This window comes from Phyllostomus discolor, chromosome X (assembly GCF_004126475.2).
Source record: "Phyllostomus discolor isolate MPI-MPIP mPhyDis1 chromosome X, mPhyDis1.pri.v3, whole genome shotgun sequence".
NCBI classification, from domain to species: domain Eukaryota; kingdom Metazoa; phylum Chordata; class Mammalia; order Chiroptera; family Phyllostomidae; genus Phyllostomus; species Phyllostomus discolor.
Window position 1 is genome coordinate 34695321 of NC_050198.1, and position 21634 is coordinate 34716954.

Here is a 21634-nt window from a genome sequence, read left to right on the forward strand (position 1 = left end):
TCCACTACCTCTTTCCACGGTGTGGGACAAGTCAGCTCCCTCCCCGCAGCCCCCAATCCATGCACTTTCACACTCCTCATGTAACTTTACTTGGGCAGCTCCTCTGCTTAAAATGTTCTTTCACCCTTTTCCACATGGTAAACACCAACTCTTCCTTCCAAAACCAATTCAAGCACCCCCTTCTCTATAAAGGCTTTCCTGAGTACTCCTGCTCGAGAAGAACCATCTAATGGTCCTGTATTCTGTCACTGCCTCATTTAGACTTCTGTATATCATCTGTCACATCTGGTAAACTTACCTGCTCACTTACCTGGGTCCTCAATTAGCTGTGAATTCCTGTAGTTCAGGGGGTATATCTCATCCCCAGAATCTAGCACAGGGCCTGCCTTGCAGTAGTAGAAACTCAGTGTATGCTTGCTGAATAAGTAGATGGAAAAGTGATGACTGAGTGAATACAAAAAAGGACAAATGAGCAAATGAATAGATGCTTATAGTAGTGCACAAATGAATTAGTGAATGAATGAGTTTATGCATGAATAAGTGAATAAATGATGAGTGGATAGATGAATGTCAAAAAAAGAAGCCAGCGAGTAAATGAACGAAAAGTGCCCATGCCTGTGCCAGTGAGGGAATGAGAGAGGGAATGAGTGAATTCCCACCTCCGTGTCTTGGTTCAAACCCAGCCAACCAGAAGACCTTCTGCCCTGCTCTCCACCCATCTAAAGTGCAGAGCACCGTTTTAGCCTCTTTTTGATTACAAGGAAGAGAGACACTCAGGTTGGAGATGGAGATTTATTGAAGCATTCACAGTGCAATAAGTAAGTCAAAAACAGCTACGCAGGCAGCATCACAGAAGAACAGAAACTTGAACATGGTTCATGATCCAAAGCAGCTCTGGAGCCTGGCTTATCTTGTTACCCCATCAGCTGCAGGCATCTGTTGCTCCCTTCTCTAGTGCTTCCCAAAATGGTGACTCAACTTCTTTCTGGCTGTATTTATAGTCCTACTGCCACTGACTACCTTTATTCTGCTCCCCTCCTTGCTAACTCAGGGCCTTTGGGGCCTCACAGCTTCTAGGTCTCTTGTCACCTGCAGCGTCCTGGCTTCTGGGGCTTCGGTCCCAAATAGTCCTTCTCTGCTTGCTTGGTAGCTGCTGCCACCTCTTCAATTCTTGCTGCCCCATGGTTCCAGCTACGCTGTGGCTCCCATGGCCTCATCACTTCTGCTGCCTTGTGGATCCTGTCTATTCAAGCCCTCTGCTGCTGTATGAATCTCATGGATTCAGGGTGTTGTCTCACAGTTTCCGTCTTTCGTGGCTCCTTTTGCTTTACAGCTTCTGCTACCTTGTGGCCCCATGTTCTCATGATACAAATGTCTCAAGGTTTCTGCAGCTTTCTCTTTGTTTTTGCTGTTTAGTTTTTGGCATCCCACACCCACCACCACTTCTGCCGCATGAAAATCTAATTGTTCACTTCTGAATGCCTCACATTCAGCCTCCATGTCATTCAATAAGCCACCCCTATGAGGCAGAGTTCTTACATCAGTCCACCCACTAGGCCGCTGGCCAGCCTAGGGATTAGATGTCCTTGAGTCAGATATTATCCTAACCTAACCATCAGGGGCCAGAGTTGTGAGGTCACATGGTACAGAGCATGGCAACTCATGCTTAAGAAACCCCTTAGAAGGGGCTGTGGGCATGGTAGTTTTGCTGAGGGTTTCCAGAAGGGGACAGTGCAATTGGAAAGCCTCTTGTTTGCTCTCTCCAGGACATGGACTTTCGAGGCCAAACTAAGTCTCACCTTCTCTTTGGCCACCTCTGCCTGTCCTGATCTTCAGTGAGGGACATGTGGAAAGGAACTTAGGTTCTAGCTTTGGCTCCAACACTTCCTAGTAGTGGGACCTTGGGGAAGTTCCTTCCCCTCCAAGTACCTCAGGAGGGGGTTGGACAGCATCTTTAAGTTCCCTTACAGATCTGACATCTGGGCATCAGACTTTAGGTTATTGTGTAAGGGATGTGAGTCTTACCTGGGGAAGCCCTCAAAAACACCTCTTGATGTGGCTCAGTGGGTTGAGTGCTGGCCTGTGAACCAAAGAGTCACTGGTTCGATTCCTAGTCTAGGGCACATCCCTGGGTTGTGGGCTAGGTCCCCAGTGGGGGGCATGTGAGAGGCAACCACACGTTGATGTTTCTCTCCCTCTCCTTCTCCCTCTCTAGAAAAATAAAATCTAAAATAAATAAAATATTTGAAAAACACCTCTTGAGGCAGTACAGAGGAGTCAGAGTTCTGGCTTGGAAGAGCCTCCCTGTACACAGGAAGTGTTTAGCCAAGATTTATTGAACTGGATGAATGAATCAATGGCTGGGAAGGAGGGGAGACCACACAGCACACAGAGGATGTTTGACCAGCTTGGGAGAGGAGCTGCAGTTACTGAGGAGTCTGAAAGGAGATTCTGATTCAGATGGACGAAGAATTACTGGGATAGGGTGGGAAGCTTGGCTATAAATGGGTAACCATTCTATCCTTAGTCACCTCCCACACCCAATAATCAGTCACCAAGTCCGCTTCATCATTGTCCCTTGGCAGCTCACAGCTACCCATTCCCACTGTCCCTGCCCTTGAGTAGGCCTCCAGGTATTTTCAATAGTTTCCTAACTAATCTCCCTGTCTCCTCTGCCTCACAAATGCAGTCACTGATGCAATCATTCACTCTAATGCCATTTATTATGTGTCTACTTGGGGTCTGGCACTGCGATTTTGCTGGGACTCTAACCATAGAAAGATATCCTTGGGCCCACCCTTCTGCTTACAGCATTTTTAGAGACAAAATGAGCAAGTATGATACACTGTGAGGACTGAACAGGGAAACAACAGGCATGTAGTATACAGCATGAGCACCTGACCTGATCCATTCCACACTCGCTGGCCAGAAAGGGGTAGCTAAATTCACATCTGACCACGTCTCCCCTGCTTAAAACTACTCCATGGCCCCTACGGCCCCCACTGCCCTCACACGCCAGTTCTAAGCTGGCTGCACCCTATGCTCAAGTGCTGACCTTCATAGGCACTCAGGAGTCTGAGGCCCCATCCCAGTTACTGGACCTGAACTTTTAGAGGGTGGGTTCAGGATGTCCCATGTGTTTCTGGGGTGCAGTGTTTGGGAACCACACTGTCCCATGACGTAAAGCTGGACTCTGTAGCCAGGCTCTTGGGCTTCAAATATGGTTCCTCACAACCTCTCCAGCTTCAATTCCCACTGCTCTTCCCCACCCCAGGAAGCCCTATGCTTCCGTATTTCTGAGTTCCTTTGCTGTTTCTTGCCTTCAGGCCTTTGTGCATACCATTCCCACTCCCTGGAAACTCCTACCAGCCCCTCAAGATTGAGCTCAGGTCTCACCTCCTAGACTAGATGATGCCATTCCTTAGCCTCTCCCGGTTAGATGTCCCTCGTTTTCCATGCTGCCCTCAGAACACTGGTCACACTGACACTATATGGTTAATGGTAGTTTTCTGCATTGCCTCCCCAACTGGAAAGTGAGTCCCTCCAAGGCAAAATAAAGATTTGGCTCATGTTTGTGTCCTTGGTGTGAAACACCATGATTCTGAGAGTGACATGCCCAATTACAAGTAGACACTGTCGTGGAAGTGCCCCCTTTCTTAAAACAACAAAAAAAACTTTATTTATTTTTAGAGAGAGGGGAAGGGAAGGAGAAACATCAATATGTGGTTGCCTCTCGCACACCCCCTACTGGGGACCTGGCCAAGCAACCCAGGCATGTGCCCTGACTGGGAATCAAACCAGTGACCCTTTGGTTCCCAGGACCATGCTCAATCCACTAAGCTGCATCAGCCAGGGTATGGAAATATTCTTCAAGAACCTAGATGAAGGCTGCAGGGTCCGGAGTGTGAGACTCAACCCGGTGTTCTCCAAGGAGCCCTAAGGCTGCTACTCGCATTCAGTTTCCTTTTGGAAACACCCTGGTGTCTGCGCCCCTGAGCACAGCTTCACTGAGCTCGCATTGTCTTGTGATGACATGAGGCAGTCACTGGGGGAGCACTGGGTGAGCATCAAAGGCTCAAGTTGAAGTCTAGGCTCTGACACTGAAACATTCAGATGTCCCACAAGCCATCTCACCTCTCTGACCCTGAGGATTCCGCTTAGCATTTGTATTCCTGTGCTCCAGAGCCTTAGCCCATGACCCTTTCCACTCTGTGAGGTAGGGATCAATTGTCTAGGTCAGTGATTTTCAACCAGCGTGCCACAATAATTTTTAAAACATGCAACACCTATTTAACTGCCCTCTTTTCCCTTAAGACTGTCAAGTAAAAAAATTACAACAGCCAACATAATAGCTGTCTGGTGTGAATGAAGCCAAAATTATACCTACTTGTGTCAGATCAGCAAAAAGTATATTTTTTGGTGTTCTACAAAATTTTAGTAGTTTGTGTGCCCTGAGAAAATCGCTGGTCTAGATTACTTTCCACATCCTACTGCACTAGATTCCCAGGGCAGGACCAGAGCAAGGAGCTCCAAGCCCTTTGGTTGTGGAGATGCAGAAGGAACTGCTGCTTTTGAGTGTAAGCCCTCCTGCACTGCTTTCCAACCTGGGTGGTGTTGTATCACTTTGATTTTTAAAAAGAAGCTTCACAAGTGATTCAAGTCCAAGGCAAGGTTGATAACCACCCTCCCCGTGGAGAAACTCCAAGGCTGAATTGGAGGGCCAGAATTCAAACCCTCACTGTCATCTGGCAGCCACATCACCTACCCTTCCTGGGCCTGTTTCCCCACCCATAAATGGAGGTAACAACAATTGCTACCTTTAAAAGCCTGTGCTCATAACTGCCAAATGGCTTCATGCATATTTCGTCTTTCCTACACTGCTGCTCTATTATCCCCTTTCCTGTGTGAGGAAGCTGAGGCTCACACAGGTGAAATAATGGGCTCAAGTTTCTACAGCCAGGATTTGAACCAGGATGACTCCCAAATTGTGTCCTTCTAGAGATGCCAGCACTCCCCAAACTACGGCCCACCAGTGATATGGGTCTTCTTTGATTGAACACAGACAAATTTGTTTTGTTAGTAAGCATTTTAATATGTATTAAAAAAACACCAAGCACATAAAACCTGTGATTTCATGGATATCACTACTTAGGATGAAATTGAAGTTGATAATGACGTTAAATCTAAGACAATCTCAAAGAAAATTATTGAGGAGGGTAATTTGGAAGTATGTATTAAAAAACAAAAATATAAATAGCCTATGAATCATCTGATTCAACCCCTAGGAATCCACTGTAGGTAAATTTCACACACACACACACACACAATACTCCTATGTAGTATTTAGTAATATCAAAAACAGAAAAGTCTTACTATCACAAGAGACATAAGCAAAATTTGATCGAGTCCTATGATGACAATCTATACAGCAATTATGAAAGATGATCTGAACCTATTAGTGACATGCATAGATCTCAAAAATATTAAGCCGAGAAAACAAACTACAGAACATCTCCATAAATTGTCTGTATTAAACACAGTATCATTTCCAATGATCTTATGTATGGGAAAGTCAAGGTCTAGACAGATACATGACAGAACAGCAGTTGAGGGAGGGAGGGGAAATGGTAGTCGAATGAGGCTTGTTTTATTTGTAATAATGTAATCCTTAAAAAAGAGAGTAGATTCATGTATTACTTAATTGGAACTGCCTTAGCTTGCCAAAGACACAAATGCAGTTACAGACCAGGACAAGGGGATGGCCTGACAGTGTGCAAACCAGAGAACCGCCCCTGCATGGTCCCTGCAGCTAAAGCAGTTGGTTCCCCAAACAAACATCACTTGTGTTATGCTGGGGCATGGCCCAGGCACCCAGTTAACATACATGATTGAAACTATAGGCTTCCTTAGGCCCTCCACTTACCCAGTAAACCTGATCAGTGCTCTGGAACTTTCCTAGTAAACCAGGGCATTTGGCATCTTCCAGATCTGGAGGTGCCTTTTGTCCCAAACTGGCATCAGAAACCCCCAGGGTTCAAAGCACAAGAAGACCGCCCTCTGAGGGTTAAGTACCTCATGGATTCCAAGCACGGATAAGGCATCCAGTGAGAAGCTTGACATCATTAAATCCAAAGAGGTAGGTAGCATTGTTAGGTGAGGAAACAGGCACAGAAAGGCCAAATGATTTGCCCAATGCCAAACTAGTAAGGGATAAAATATGGGACTAGAACATACAATTGTCCGTCCCCAGAGCCCAGGCTCTGTTCCTAGTGCCTCACCATATCCTATTAACTTATCAAGGTCCAGCTCAAATGTGCCGTTCTCCAGGAAGCCTGGAGACGATCGTCCTCTTCTTGAATCCCAAGTGCCCATACACGATTCAGTTAACCACAGGAACTCATGAACCTACTACATCTCCTTAGGAGGGATCATGTCTGATTCAGCTCTGCATTCCTACCAGAGAGCCTGACAAATAAAGAGTGTTTAGTATGCATTTGATAAATACATGAGTAAATGAAAAACTGAAAATACAAACAAGTGAATGCATGCAGTTCCATGTGACTGCCTGACTCCTTCCTATAATGCGCTGAATATCTATGCCCAGCTGGGAGGTGCAGTCATACTAAGCTCTGTTGGAGTCAAATTTAACCTAGGCTTCTAAAATGAATCTGCAGTATCTTTATTATTTTGCAAACACACCCACATGCACACACACACATACACACCTACCCACACACGCGCGCAGAATGCAAGGGGTCCCACAGACCCATGATTATGGATGATGGAAAGGGACGTCTGGGAGCGGGGAAAGTGGGAAGGGGCAGCTGGCCCTGTTCAGCTCAGCACTTCCTTCCAGAGACCAGGATGCTCCCTGTAGCTCAGTTTTTGCTCCAGACCTAACATCACCTCCATTCCTCTTTGCGCTGGACAGCAGTGCCTAAATGCCGTGACTATAGCAGACAGACACAGGAGGTCAGGGAAGGCTGGGAGACAAATATTCAGAGACTGGGAGATCGGCAGCCCTGGGATCGACAGGGCGGGAGGGCACAAGTACTACTGCTCATTGGGGTTGGGGTTGGCATCTGGGTACTTGGTGAGGTCAAAGGTCAGGACTTTGCTGATCACACAGTCACCTTGCTAAAGGAGGAGGGAGAGAAAGAAACATGAAATTAACAGGGGTCTAGCTTCCCAGAACTGGGGGCCTCACACCCTCCTCCCTATATACCTGCCCAAAGCCCAAGCAATGGTTCTTTTTGTGTGTGAGGGGATGTGCTAGGTCCCATGTGCCTTCTCTCCCTGCCTACCTCTGCATGCCCCTCCTTTTCTGTGCTGTGTGGGTGCCTCTGCCTGGCCTTTCTACCTCAACCCAATTGCCATGGCCCTGCCCAGCTCGGCTGGGTAAGCCTCTGGGGCAAAGGTCCAACAGGCCCAGATGGCCATTCAGGTGTCTATGCTTCCCGGCCCCAGTGCCCCTCCACTTTGGCCTCCCCTTCCCGCCCTGGGGAGTCAGGCAGGGAGTGGGGCTGGCTTCTGAGCCAGGCCTGCTCTACCTCAGGGTAGACGCCAATGAGGCTCTCAGCCTTGGTGTAGAATTCCTCCTTGAGAGAGATGACGATGGCCTGGAAGTTGCAAGTTGACTGTTCCTTGATGTAATTGGCCACCTGCGGAAGGGGCCACCAACACTCAGCAGGGCTGAGGTCCTAGCACCGTGCCTGGCATTCTCCAGTCAGAGCCAGAGGCAGAAGCGGGAGTATTGGGGGAAGAGATACCGAGAAGAGGCCACTAACTAGCACGGCATGAATGACCCCGGGTCCAACCTCCCCAGCACAGAGAGCAAGCAGCAGGAACAGCTAGGGCACGCTCCGCAGTTGCTCCCCAAAACCCAACCCCCACCAAGGGGCCTCCATCCCAGGGCCCGCCTTCCCTGGACCCACCTTGCCAATGTTGGTGTTATCTAGGGCAGCATCAATCTCATCCAAGACGAAGAAGGGGGCTGGCTTGTAGCTGGGAAAGAACCAGAAGGTGAGCTGACACCAATGGGGTGTGGGTGGGGCAGGCCAGCCCCAGGGCCCATCATGCAGACCAGCCACCCCTCTGCTTCTTCAGAGACTAAATACTCCATGCCTTAATGTTCCTTGAGCCCCTAAAGGCCAAGAGAACCACCGCACCCTCCTCTGCATCCAGTCCTGCGTTCCCGGGCCCTGTGAAACCAGAAGACATGGTACTCTCCAGAGCTTCCAGGCTGGCTGGGGAGATACAGCCGTCCCAGGCTCTAGCCATACTGACCAGGTGACCTAGAGGTCTGCCCCACCTGTACCGTGCTGTCACATCTCCTTGCCTGTAGGCATGCTGTGTCCTCCACCTGGGACGCCTACTCATCTGTCTGGACAATTTCTACTCATTCTTCACATTTCCTGCCCCAGTGTTACCTAGTCTACCGTTAACAGCCTTCCCTGGCCACCCACACCCTTCTCCAGATTGGGTTGCTGTCTCTCCTCTGTGCATCCATAGCACACAGGCTCATCTGGTTACAACAATTAGCCGCTGTCTGTTTACACATCTGGCTTCCACTGGACCTCGAGCTCCTTGAGGACAGAGACCATGTCTGAGACATCTGTGTCCCTAATCCAACCCCAGAGTCTGGTACAAAGCACCCGTCAAGAAATATTCGCTGAGTGACTCTGTACAATCAAGCAGTAGGTTGTGGGGGTCAGATTCCAGTACTGAGGAAGGTCAAGCTATGCCACAGTGGTCAAAGCAGGCTTCCTCGAGGAATAGGAGAATGGGACCTGAGGGGTACAGGTGACAGTTAAACCAGATTTGCATGGAGAGGGCCGACTAGGCCGCAACCGTGTGAGCAACAGCCTGGCAGTGGGACTGAATACGTGCAAGGGCCAGTGAGGGCACACTGAGTGCGTGAGGGTGGACAGGGAAGACAGGTCCAGGAAACAAGGCCACATGAGTTGTAGGCAGGGAGACTGGGATGCAATCCAGATCCCTCCAGAACACCTTTACCCCTCAGATCTCTATACAACCTTGGGCCCCAGAGCCTCCAGTGGCCTCAGCTCGGTCTCTCTGCCAACTGCCATGGAGGGCCCAGCCTTACCTGTGAATGGCAAAGAGCAGGGCCAGAGCTGCTACTGTTTTCTCTCCCCCTGACAAGTTGTCCATAGGGCGGAACCGTTTGCCAGGCGCCACGCAGTTGTAGTTGATGCCATCCAAATAGGGCTCCTCGGGGTTTTCAGGGCCCAGGAATGCCTAGGGGCAAGGCAGATGGGTAAGGGTCTGGGTCTGCATGGGGATGGGGACAGGAATGTAGATGGAAAGGTGACTGAGGATAATAGGGGTTGGCTGGGTAAGGGGCTCCAGCCTACCTGGGCACTGCTGTTGCGGGACAGGGCCTTATATATCTCATCAATGTTGGTGGCCACAGATTCAAAACAAGCATTGAAGCGGTCAAAGCGCTCTTTCTTGATCTGTTCGAACGCCTGCTTGGCCTTCTTGGCTCGCTTTCGGGCCGCCTCAAACTCTGCCACAAGGGAAAGACAGGTGACTCCTCAGTGCCCGAGCTCTGCCAAGGCTGAGGAACAAGCTCTGTCTGACAAGGATGACCTGCAAATGGCAATCCACAGAGCAGGAATATCCCAGAGAGGGAGAGATGAACACCTGGGGAAGAGTGCCAGGAAGACAGTACCTCAACCAGCTGTATCCAGCAGGCTGGCCAATACAGTCAGTGCCAAGGAAAAAACACAGCCTTGGAGCCACACAAACACGGATTCTTCCCCGGGCTCTATCACCAGCCAGCTGTGTAACCTTGACAGGGGATTCACTCTCTCTGAACCTTAGCAGTTTTCCATTCTATAAAACAGGTGTGAAGCCCTGACTGGTGACTCAGTGGGCTGGGCATTGTTCCGCAAACTGAAAGGTCGCCAGTTTGATCCCCAGTTGGGGCACGTGCGAGGGGCAACTGATTGATGTTTCTCTCTCACACTGTTGTTTCTCTCCCTCTCTTTCTTTCTTTCCCTCTCTGTGAAATATAAATAAAATCTTAAAAACAAAGACAAAAACAAAAAAAAAAAAAAACAGGTGTGATAACCCCTACTGTTCAGGCCTGTTGGGCGTTTCAAGGGAGAAAGCATGTAAAAACGGGAGCTGCCAAGGTGTGCATTCACAACAGGCCCTGGCCACACCGCCAGCCTCCTGTCTTTATCTTAGGTCCAAGTAAAAGGGGGAAATCCTACCATCTGAGGTCTCCTGGAACTTGTCTCGGACACTTTCCAGCTTTTCCATGGCCTTCATGTTGGGGGCAGCAATCCGCTGCAGCACACTCTGCTGCTCATTTAGTTTCTGCTGCAGTGTATTCATCTCCTGCTTGATCTCCTCCTCAGCCTGGGCATCCTGTAAACCCCAGGCCCAACAACATCAAGAAGGACCAGGTTCCCGAGCCCAGGCCCCCGAGCCCAGGCCCCCACGGAGATGCTTGACTGCGTGGGGACATGCTCCTGAGGAGAAGGCAGGTTCTTTGGTTCCTCCCATAGTAACCATTCCCATCACCCCTGGAAACTACAGGATGATGCTGCTTTCTCATCCCTAACCCTTCCCCCAAGTACTGTAGACTTCTCCATCTCTCAAGAACAGCAGTTGGTGGGGCCCCTCTCTGGCTCTCAGCCCAGGCCATGAGCCAGCCCCCTCTCAGGGTGACCTAGAGGCTCCCGCACAGGCTGGCCTGGACTCTACAATAAATAAGGCAACACATGTTTTCTGCCCTGATCACTACATCTGAGCAAGTTCCACTTGAGTCTGGTTTTAGCTTGTATGGATTTTGCCTGTAGGTTTTATGGATAAGCGCCCTTCTGCAACGCTGAGTGAATAAATATTGGCACTTGGAATGGCATCCAAGTGCCAGGCACTGGGGCCTCAGATCCTGTGAGCCATGGTTCCTGTGCTCACAGAACCTGTGGATTAACAGAGGAATGCACAGAACTAAACAATGAGAACACCATATGGTGATACCAAAATTACACCAAACAGACATGTGGGGTCAGCACACAGGAAGATCACCTAACTCTGACTCTGGGGCTGCACGTATGTGTCTTAGAAAAGCCCCTCTGAAGATCTCCATATCCTGGAGAAAAGTACTCTCTAGGATACAATATAAGTGAAATATGAAAAGTATACAATACAATGCTATCTTTTATCTGAGGGAAGGAATATAAATATATTTGCATACAAATATATTCATGTTTTAAAAGTACAAGAGCAAAACAAGGATAATCCGAAAACGAATTAAAATGGTTACCCAAAGAGGAAGAGTGAAGGGCACAGGACAGGAAGCTAACTTCTCTTTATGGACCTTGTGCTATACTTCTGGCTTTAGAACAATACGAAGACTACATAATTATAAGACAAAATTGAATCAAAATGTGAAAAACACTGGGTAAAAAAAAGTGTTGGGGAACAAGATATTCACAAGATGCTAAAGAATCACCCTAAAGATTACTAACTATTTACAAAGTTGAAAGTGTATCTTTAGTGTTGAGAAATCTGGCAATTGAGACCTTAACTGAGGATCAAACTTAGCATCATAAACATGGGATATCCTAACATTATATGGTTCCCGGCATAATGCAATACAAAGCACAAAGCCTCACCAAGGAAATGTTCTTGCCAAAAAGTTACTTAACCCAAATCCGTCAAGCCTCCAGACTACATCAAACTTCCAACTCACAGGAAAAATAAGTTCAGCAACAATGAAAACAAACCAACATGTCCATCACGTATCTGTTCTTCAAGACAACAAATAGGAAAAAAAGACAACATATAGACCCTTCAAAAGATCAATGTTATGGAAAAAAAAGTGAGGGGAATGCTCTATGTTCAAAGAAACTAAAGAGAAAGAACAACAAAAAGCAATACATAATTGGATCATAGTTGTGCAAGACAAACATTGACTGGTTGCCTGTTGCACACCTCCGACTGGGGACCTGGCCTGCAACCCAGGCACATGCCCTGACTGGGAATCAAACCAGAGACCTTTCAGTTCGCAGGCTGGCACTCAATCCACTGAGCCACAACAGCCAGGGTGAATATGGGCAAGCTATTAAATATGAAATTAGGTGTAATATGGAATTGTGGTTATGGAGGAGAATCTCTTGTTCTCAGCATGCCGAAGTACTTCGAGTTGAAGTCTGCAATTTCCTTCATACAGTTCAGCAAAAACAAAACAAGTATGCTGTACAGAGGGAAGGAATCAAGATGAGAAAGCAGACTGAAAAAATTTCATTGGTGAACTTACAGTAAAAGGCATATGGATATTCACTATATTGTTGGTTTCAATTTTTCTATAGGCTTAAACATTTTTTAAATTAAAGCTGGGAAAAAATAAAATATTCAAAAACAGCAATCCCTTAAAAACTGAAAACAAAGAAACCTGACTATACATTAAATTGGTTAAACACTCAGAATTCTTTCAAATTACTTTAAAACACAGAAACACAAGCATGCATGCTGAATGAGCTATTAGCTTAGCAACAAAGAACAGCAAGGAAATCTTAAACAGCATTCAATAATTAAAGTGTTATTAATAGTATTTTATTGTGATTTCCAAACTATTACAGAAGAGGATAAAGTAAATGTGTTACTATGTTAGTGTTGCTAGGAACCAACATTTTTAGCAAGAATAACTGAAGACTCAAACATAAAATCAATGATGTTGAACTTTGAGAATTACAATTTAAATTGGGAGTATAAATATAAACTCATGACACATTTTCCTTCAAAATTAAAAAAAATGCATTTTGTAGCCCAGTCTACCAAAAAGTTCTAGAAGCACCAAGCAACCCAGCAGTCAAGAGCACTGCAGTGTGCAGATGGCCGTCACTAAGTAATAAGCATTTCCTACTAAAAGAAGTTAGAGCTTCGCAGAGAAATGGCTAACTCCAAGTCTTGGGGTAGAAAACGTAGGAGATGTACCTGGCAAGATCAGGGAGCAGGGAAGGAAGTATCACAGACTGAAAGAGTTGTGTCAAAATGATTCCGAAACCAATTTGAATGAGTTCCCACAGGCCAAAGATGTGACAACTTAATCAGTAAGAATAATCACCGCCACAGGATACAACACATCAAATGTGTTTAAACCCATTAAGTTCCTAATGATAAGAAAACAATTCAGTGGACAAATCTTGAGAATGCCACAGAAACAACTCATTATTTTATAAAATGGTAATAAAGGCAAAGAACCAAGCGTATCTATCTCGCCTCTCCTGTACAAACCGTAGTTCAGGGTAATCATATAATTTATGAGAGGAAATCTCTCTTTGTAGTCCTCCAGCTAATAAACAAAGAAGAAATTATTTCTTTTGACAGCTACATTCTGAAATATTTACAAACAAAATGACATGATGTCCAGACTTTATTTTTAAATAACCTGGGGGTGAGAAAGAAGGAACAAGGGAATGGATGGGGTTACATGTGAGACAGGTCTGGCCATGAGCTGGTAACTGCTGAAACTGGGCATGGCGACATGGGACAGCACTGCATTGTTTTACTTATGCATATGAAAATTTCCATAATAAAAATCTGAACTAAGGACAAAAAATACAAAAATCTACTTGAAGTGGCTCCCACTGGCCAAGGATGGGATGATCTGCACATGAAAAAGGAAAATAACTCCAATAGACTGAAACAGATCCAAATATATTTAAATACTTGTGTTTATAATAAATACAAATTAAAAACCTCATTGGTCACCTTTAAAGGTTACAACAGCAACCAACTCATTCTAAGAGCTGGTAAATAAAGGAGAATTATTAAGTATTTATCCTACATTTTCTATACTAACTGTATTTCAAGGGAATTAAATAGTTGATGTGAGAAAGCTCTTTTTAGATACCCAATTAATAAATGGAGGAGGAATTCAAGAATTAGAAAATTACCATTTTGAAAGCCCGAGGAATCTAGGCAGTGATCATGAAGAGCTGCTAACCCCAGCTAGGGAAAGGCTAACCAGGAACTTCATAAATACTGATAGGGGTCACACCATCTGGACCTAGTGATCATGACTGTTTTTCTTGTTTCAAACACACACAAAAAATGCAGAGAATATAATGAACTCCACTGACCTATTCCCCAGCTTCAACAATTATCAACTCATGGCAAATACTCTACCATTTATACCCAATTCCTCTCTATAGTCAACTATTCTAAAACACACCTCAGCCATGGCTGGTGTGGCTCAGTGGATTGAGCGCCAGCCTGTGAACCAAAGGGCCACTGATTCAATTCCCAGTCAGGACACATGCTTGGGTTGTGGGCCAGGTCCCCAGTAGGGGGCGGGTGAGAGGCAGCCACACACTGATGGTTCTCTCCCTCTCTTTTCCCCTCCCTTCCCCTCTCTCTAAAAATAAATAAAATCTTTTTTAAAATCTCAGAGATATCATCTACAAATACTTCAATATGTAGCTCTAACACTGGGTGTCTGAATCTCAGCATTACTGACGTTTTGGGCCAGATGAATGTCTAGCAACACCCCCAGATGCCAGCAGTAACCTCCGCTGCAGTTGTGACAAGTACATGTGACAGGTATCTCCAGACATTGCTGAACGTGTCCTAGGGATGCAAAACCCACCCCACCCCACCCCAATTTTGAACCACTGTTGTAAAAGGAGTTTAAAATAAAACCCAATACCACTGACTCACCTAAAAATATTAGCAGCAATTCCTCAACATCATAAATTATCTAGTCTGTGTTCACAATCATCCTGAATGTTTTATTAAAAATATTTTTTACAGGTTTTTCAAAGCAAGTTCCAAATAAGGTATACACATTGCAACTGGATATGTCTCTTAAACCTCATTTAACCTAAATGTTCCCCTTCCTCTCTTTTCTTTCTTCCTCTTTTCCCCTTACATGTTCCAATTGGCTGATTTGTCTCCTATAGTCTATAAAAGTCCTCCCTCTGTATTTTTCTTTCTTCCCATTTATTTATGGAAGAGAACAGATCTTTTGTCCTTTAGTTTCCCAGTCTGGATATAGCTGAATGCATCCCTGAGCTTTTATTTAACATGTTCCTCTGGCACCAGTGTTTCTTATAATGGGTGGATATAAAAGCTTGATCAGATCCTTGAGTTCTTGACAAGTATATTTCACAAACATTGGTGAGCACTAATCAATCTTGTTACAAAGATGGGACTGGCATTCAGTGTCCACTGATGCGATACAGAAGGAAGTTCACAAGTACACAGCACCAACTAGGGTATATTCTTGTCAAAAATTAAAAATGAACCTGAATCCAATCAAACCCTAGATTTAACCACCAGTGTACAGGAAATACAGGGGAGGGAAGAACATGTTAAATAACATCATGAGACATAATCAGCCAAATTCAGAATGTAGGAAATTGTGCAGGTCCAATGACCCAGTTTCTTCCATAAATAGGCAGAAAAAAAATACAAAGGGATAAGAAAATGTTATAGACTACAAGAGACCAATTGCAACATATGGACCTCACTTGAATCCTGATTTAAACACAGAAACTGTGCAAAAAAAAAAAAAAAAAAGATATTTATGGGACATTCATGGAAATCTAAACATTTACTAAGTATTAGACCATTACAGAGTTGTTAGTAAAATTATTTTTGGCATAATACTGTGGTTACATTTTTAAAAGAGTCCTTCTGTGAATGGAATAATACCTGAAATTTGATTTAAATAAAACAGCCAATGGGAAGAGGGAAGAATATAAAAAACAAGACTGACCATATGTTGCTGATTGCTGCAGTGGGGTGATGGGTATCTGGGGGTTCATTATGGAATTCTCTATACTTCTGTGTGTATTTGAAAATTTCCATAAAAAGTTGAAAAAAAAATCAAGTCTCCCTGACTACAATGATGGATTGGAAAGCATCAGACTCTATTTAGGAGGCTCCTCCATGTGAGGTGAAAGTGGCCTGTACTAGTGGGACCAGAAAAAAAGAAAATTCAACAGACATTTAGAAGATGAAATGGACAGGGCTTGGTAATTCACTGAATAGGCAGAGTGAGAGAGGGACTCAAGGATGGGGCTCAGATTTCTGGTTTGAACCTGTGGCTGGCTCTGAGAAGAAGGGGCAGATTTAGGGAGGAGGACTGGGCTTTGAAGTACCCGTGAGACCTGGCATAGAGATGGCAGCTGAAGGCCGGGGAAAGAGAGACCTAGGATAAGAAAAGGCTGAGTGCAAAGGAAAGAATGCCTGGGAACGAGCACTAAGGTCTATCTGTTCAGAAGCCTGTTCTCTGTGTGTGAATCAGGCCTAAGAAGCGTCCATACATGGAAGGGGAAGACGAACAGCAGGGCCCACCTGAGGGCAGGGGAGAAGATGTGCAGGCGTCTGTGTATGCATGTAAGGGGAGGCCCTGGATCAAAACTCGAGCCTCCCTCTCCTGCCAGCTTGCCCTTCTTTCTGGTCCTGGTCTCCAGACAGCCCCCAGATGGGCTGACCCTCTCGTCTGACAGCTGGGAAGATGTCCCCCACCCCTGAAGCCGATCCTCACCTTCAGATCCTCACACAGGTCACCGTAGTCAATCTCGATGAGGGCCTCTCGGGCATAGATACTGGAAGTTCGCTGGGAACCACTCACGGAATCGTCTCCCTGGGAGCTACCCTGCAATAGCAACAGAGTGTGGAATGAAGCAGACTGGCAACGAGGGGACCCCTCTTGAAGGGGCTGGGGGCTCCTCTGCAGCTTTCAATGACCGAGAAAGCACCTGGGAGCAAGACAACAGCTTTGGGGGCAGAAGATCTGAGTCCAAAATTGGGCTCTATCCCTGCCAAGGGTGTGATCCTGGGCAAGTCATGCTGGTGGATGCAAGTTCTCTCATCTGTTAACATGGGGCAATGCCTGCTCAGCAGAGCTGTGGTTCGGATCCAGGGTAATTATGTCACGTGATACCATGAGGCCTGGTGCATTTCTGGTGTTCAAAATATTTTGCTGAATTAAACTGAAATGCTCTTTTGGAGGAGGGGAGGGAGAAAGACCTGGACTGATATCCATGTCCAGGTAAGAGACAAGACCTATGCAAACCCCCCGTCAGTTAACATTCCCACCTCTTGATAACAATCTCCACTTCCAATGGATAAAATGCCTTGGCTCCTTTATCAGCCAGCTTCCCTCTTTCCTATAACTAAGCTTCACCTTCTCTGCACCGCTGATGTCCCCTACCCAACCCTCTCCTGGCCAACCTCCCTCACTGCAGCTAAGCTATTTCTCCTCAGGTCCTACAGCTTCCACCTTCCTTTCCTTTGGGCTAATGCCCATCAATTCCTACCCTACCAGTATCGATCACCTGCTGGAGCTAACCTAGCTCAAGTCCTAAGGTTAATGAATGATTACATCTTCTTGCCTACCTACCGCCTGAGATACAGCTCTACCCACGATGCAGCTTCCCTCTCAGCAGGCTCCTGCCCTTTGCCTCATCCTGCCATACCTCTGTATGTTCCCCCACCATCCTTTTCTCTCTCTTGCCCTCCCTGGGTAATATTGCTCACAGCCTACTCCCACCGCCAGCCATGATACTCGCCTCTTCCTGACTAATATCGTCCATGGTGCCCTTAGACAGCGGCAACTTGATGTCCTGCATCTTGCAGGCCTGTAGTAGGTTGTGGCGGTCACTGCGCTTCTGTTCAAGCTTGGTCTCAATGGCTGTCACCTCTTTCTGTAAATGGGTCATTTCCCTAAGAAGATCCAGGGAGATAAGTGAGACCCAAATCCGGCCAGCTGTCTGCTCTACCTAATTGCCCCAAGCCCAGGCCTGAACCCACTCACTTGTTGGCGCCCCCCAGTTTCTTACGAATCTCCTCCATCTCGTGGTTCTTGTCGTTCACCTCTGACTTCTTGGCCAGGTGCTGATTCTTCAGATCCTGGAGCTGAGCCATGGTTTCATCTATGATCTTCATGTGTCTTTGCTCCTCCTGGTCCCAACAAGGGGAACAGGACAAGAGGTGAGGCCTTCCTTATCTCACCTCAGGATCGTCCCCCTTTGCCCCCGCCCTTTCCACCAGTTTGTTGGAGCCTCCCTTCAGTGAGTTCTGCTTTCACAAACCCCCATCACCCCTCAAGCTTCTTTTAGCTTATTCTAAATTATCTGGCTGCCCCCATTTTACCAGCTGCCTACTGTAGAAAGTTCCAAGTATAAAAAAAGTATTAAACAACGGGGACAAAAAAATCACTCATAATCCCACCAGCTAAAGATAACCAATCAATATTTTAGCCTATTTCCTCCCAGCATTAGTTATAGACAGCTCTACACAGTTGAGAATGTAATTAAAATTCGATATTCTAACTTAATCCTACACTTCAGCATCTTTTCCACATCAAAACTACTGTTGTGAGCTGTATGATAAAATTTTCTTTAAAACCCAAACAATATGGTGGTATTTTTTCCTATGAGTACACATACATGAATGTAGAAGTAGTTAAGTCAATACCTGCAGGTCTGGAAGGACACACACTCCATGGAGTTAAGCCCCAGAAAGAGTAAGGGGACTGGGAATGAGTGGTCAGCCACAGTGGGCTGTAGTCTTACTTATAATGTTCTGACTGTTTAAAAGGAGAATGTTTTGTTTTCATTTTGACCCTTAAGTCACCTGAAGGGGATGTATGAAAAGTAACACGCAGACACAGAGAGTATGCAAAAGCAAATACAACATGTTAATGACTGATGATGACTTAGTGGTGGGTAGATGGGAGTTCTTTGTACTGTTCTTGCAACTTTCTGCTAAGTTTAAAATGATTTCAAAATGAAAAGTCAAAGAGTCGTGGAAACCCATGATTCTGGATCATCTAGCTATCCATGTAGTCCTGCCCCAGAATTTTACTGCCCAATCTGCATTTGTACTGAAGATTCTGGTGACACCAAAGACGACTATTTTCAACACTGAGGTTTAATGAGAGAAAAAAAAAAAACAAAACCCACACAAACCAACAACATAGACAGACGAAGTCACATATGGACCAAAGGACCTCAGGAGTGAGGAATGAGGGTTTCACAGGAATTGAATTTAAAGAGAAGAGGTGTGGGTAAAGTCAGTCGTCAGGCCACAACCCAGCAGCACAGGCACACTCAACTCACAGGAGTTTAGCTGTGGCAGCGAGCCGCACAGGCACACTGCGAAAAGGGATGAATTACAGCACACTATCATCTGCTGCCCTGAATTAATGTGGTTAATTGTAAAATTCAACTTGTAACTTTGTATTGGCTTTCTGGTTAAATGTTCCAAGTACACAGGGTGGGGAAGAAGTAGGTTTACAGTTTTGAGTACACAAAACAGTTTACCCTTACATTATTATTTTTATTTTCTACATGAACAACTGTAAACCTACTTTTGCCCCACCCTGTGTACGTCTGTATATATGTTTAAACAACATTAAAGATTTTTTAAAACCCAGAGATCTTGGGGAAAATCCTCTAAAGGGGGGGGTGTATTACTAAAATTTGAAAACCATTAAACTACACAAAACTTGTATAAATGTAGTATAATTTGCCAAATCCCTAATTCCCAGGGGCACTGGATAGTTTCCCATATGGAACCATTAAATGCTTGTAAGAAACACCGACTTGTGTGCACAAAGCAGTGCCCACCCGCAATGTGGATAGACGGCGCTGCATGGCTTAACAACGGTGGTCTCCCGCACCATGACCAGTAGTAAGCATTATCCTTTAAAAAATATTTTGGATAATGTGATAAGAAACACATTACATGTGATGGTTGCTTTAATTCACATTTCTCTGATTTCTAGAAACTAAATTATGTGTATGTTTATGGGTTATTTGAATCTCTTCTTAAACGGTTTCTACCACAAGCCCCTTTTTATTCTCTATTTCTGTCTTGGTGTTTTTCTTATTTCTTTTCTTTTTTTTTTTTTTTAAGATTTATTTATTTTCAGGGAGGGGAAGGGAAGGAGAAAGAGAGAGAAACATCAATGTGTGGTTTCCTCTTGCATGCCCCTAACTGGGGACCTGGCCCACAACCCAGGCATGTGCCCTGAATGGGAAATGAACCAGTGACCCTTTGCTTCACAGTTCAGCACTCAGTCCACTGAGCCACACCAGCCAGGGGTCTGATTTTGATTAGAGCTTTATAAATTGTGGATATTATCCTTCGCTCATATCTCTTCCATTTTTTTCTTCCTGTTTTTAGTCTCTTTTCAGGCTCTCCTTCCTTACCTTCTTGAGCTTTTCTATCTCATTTTCATCCTTCTTCACTGTTTGCTCCCACATGTGCACTTTATCCTGGTCCTCCTTCAGTTGGTTCTTTTCAAAGTCCAACTGGATGCCCAAGCGAGTCTTCTGATTCTCAAACTCCAAACTGTGGGTAGAAAGGAGAACTAGGCCCAGGGCATAAGGGACCCAGGGTTACTACTGAATCTCAGTCTCCACTCAGCTTATCCATTTATATCCACATAAAATCATTCCCTGAAGTTGGAGAACTAAGTTCCTCAGCCTAGCCTTGTAGCAACGGCATAAGGCAAGGGAGAATGGGCCAAAATCCATTAGTCCTCCTTTAAACACCAAAGAACTCCAGAACCCCTGCTCTAGATGGAAGCACAAAGAGGTTCACCTGGACCCACCAGCTTTGATAATTCCAATTTATTAAGCTTCTGCGTACTTTAAATATATTGCCTGTAATCCTCTAATCAACAAATAGGCATTATTTTTTTAAAGATTTTTATTTATTTATTTTTAGAGAGGGGGAAAGAAGAGAGGAAGAGAGGGAGAGAAACATCAATTTGTGGCTGCCCCTCATGCACCCCCTACTGGGGACCTGGCCTGCAACCCAGGTATGTGCCCCAACTGGGAATCGAACCGGCAACCCTTGGCTTTGCAGCCTGACACTCAATCCACTGAGCCACACGAGCCAGGGTAACAAATAAAATTATCCTAATTATACAAGCAAGGAAACTTGGGCCAAGAGGTAAAAGACCTTGCCCAAGGTCAGAGAGCTAGTAAATGGCAAATGCAAGATTGTAACTCAGTTATAACAAACCTGGGCTTCTCCTGTGGCACAGGTGGCAAACACAAGGCCTGCAGGCTGAATCCAGCCCTCCACCTTGTTTTATCTGGCTCGGCACCTTGTTTCTACCCAGCGGCAGCAATGAGCTCTCACTTAACTGTTAAGGAGTAGTTACATTTATACAGTCCTGAAATTATATTCAGCCCTTTGAAGGCAACCGCAATGCTCATGTGGCCCCTGGTGAAAATGAGTTTGACACCTCTGTCAATGGCATCAGTGCAGTATAATGTGGTGGGATAACAGGACCTGTATCCCAACCCTGCCATTTACTAACAGTGTACTCTCAAGCAAGTTAGTTATCCTCTAGAGCTTCTGTTTCTTCATCTGTAAAATGGAAATAATAATAGTACTTACCTTGGAGTTACTGGGAGTTTTTTTTTAATGAGTTAATATGTATCATGTCCTTAGAACCATGCCTGGCACATAGCAAGTACTCAGGAAATTTTAGTTACCATCATTATTGCCAGGTATTCAGCTCATACTGACTCTTTCCAATTACCGCCCCCACATGTGCATCCCCACGCCAAGATTCCAGAACTTTTAAGGGGCAGATCTGGGGTAGTAAAAACCATGGAGAAAATAC

At 45.4% G+C, this 21634-nt stretch overlaps 1 protein-coding gene across 2 annotated transcripts in view; it reads right to left on the reverse strand.

The window, feature by feature from the left end:
* Nucleotides 1-5069: 5069 nt before the first annotated feature.
* SMC1A (structural maintenance of chromosomes 1A) overlaps nt 5070-21634 on the reverse strand; it is a 31332-nt gene continuing 14767 nt past the window's right edge. The window contains exons 16-25 of one of the 2 annotated variants that reach the window (XM_028523350.2): nt 20205-20346; nt 17804-17949; nt 17559-17712; nt 16532-16642; nt 10242-10398; nt 9375-9529; nt 9107-9258; nt 7935-8004; nt 7551-7661; nt 5070-7137 (exon numbers count right to left, since the gene is read on the reverse strand). In XM_028523350.2, the coding sequence (XP_028379151.1) occupies nt 7054-7137; nt 7551-7661; nt 7935-8004; nt 9107-9258; nt 9375-9529; nt 10242-10398; nt 16532-16642; nt 17559-17712; nt 17804-17949; nt 20205-20346 (1282 nt within the window). In that variant the 3' untranslated portion in view covers nt 5070-7053. The remainder of the gene's footprint in view (nt 7138-7550; nt 7662-7934; nt 8005-9106; nt 9259-9374; nt 9530-10241; nt 10399-16531; nt 16643-17558; nt 17713-17803; nt 17950-20204; nt 20347-21634) is intronic. The other variant, XR_004900945.1, reaches the window with a different exon arrangement.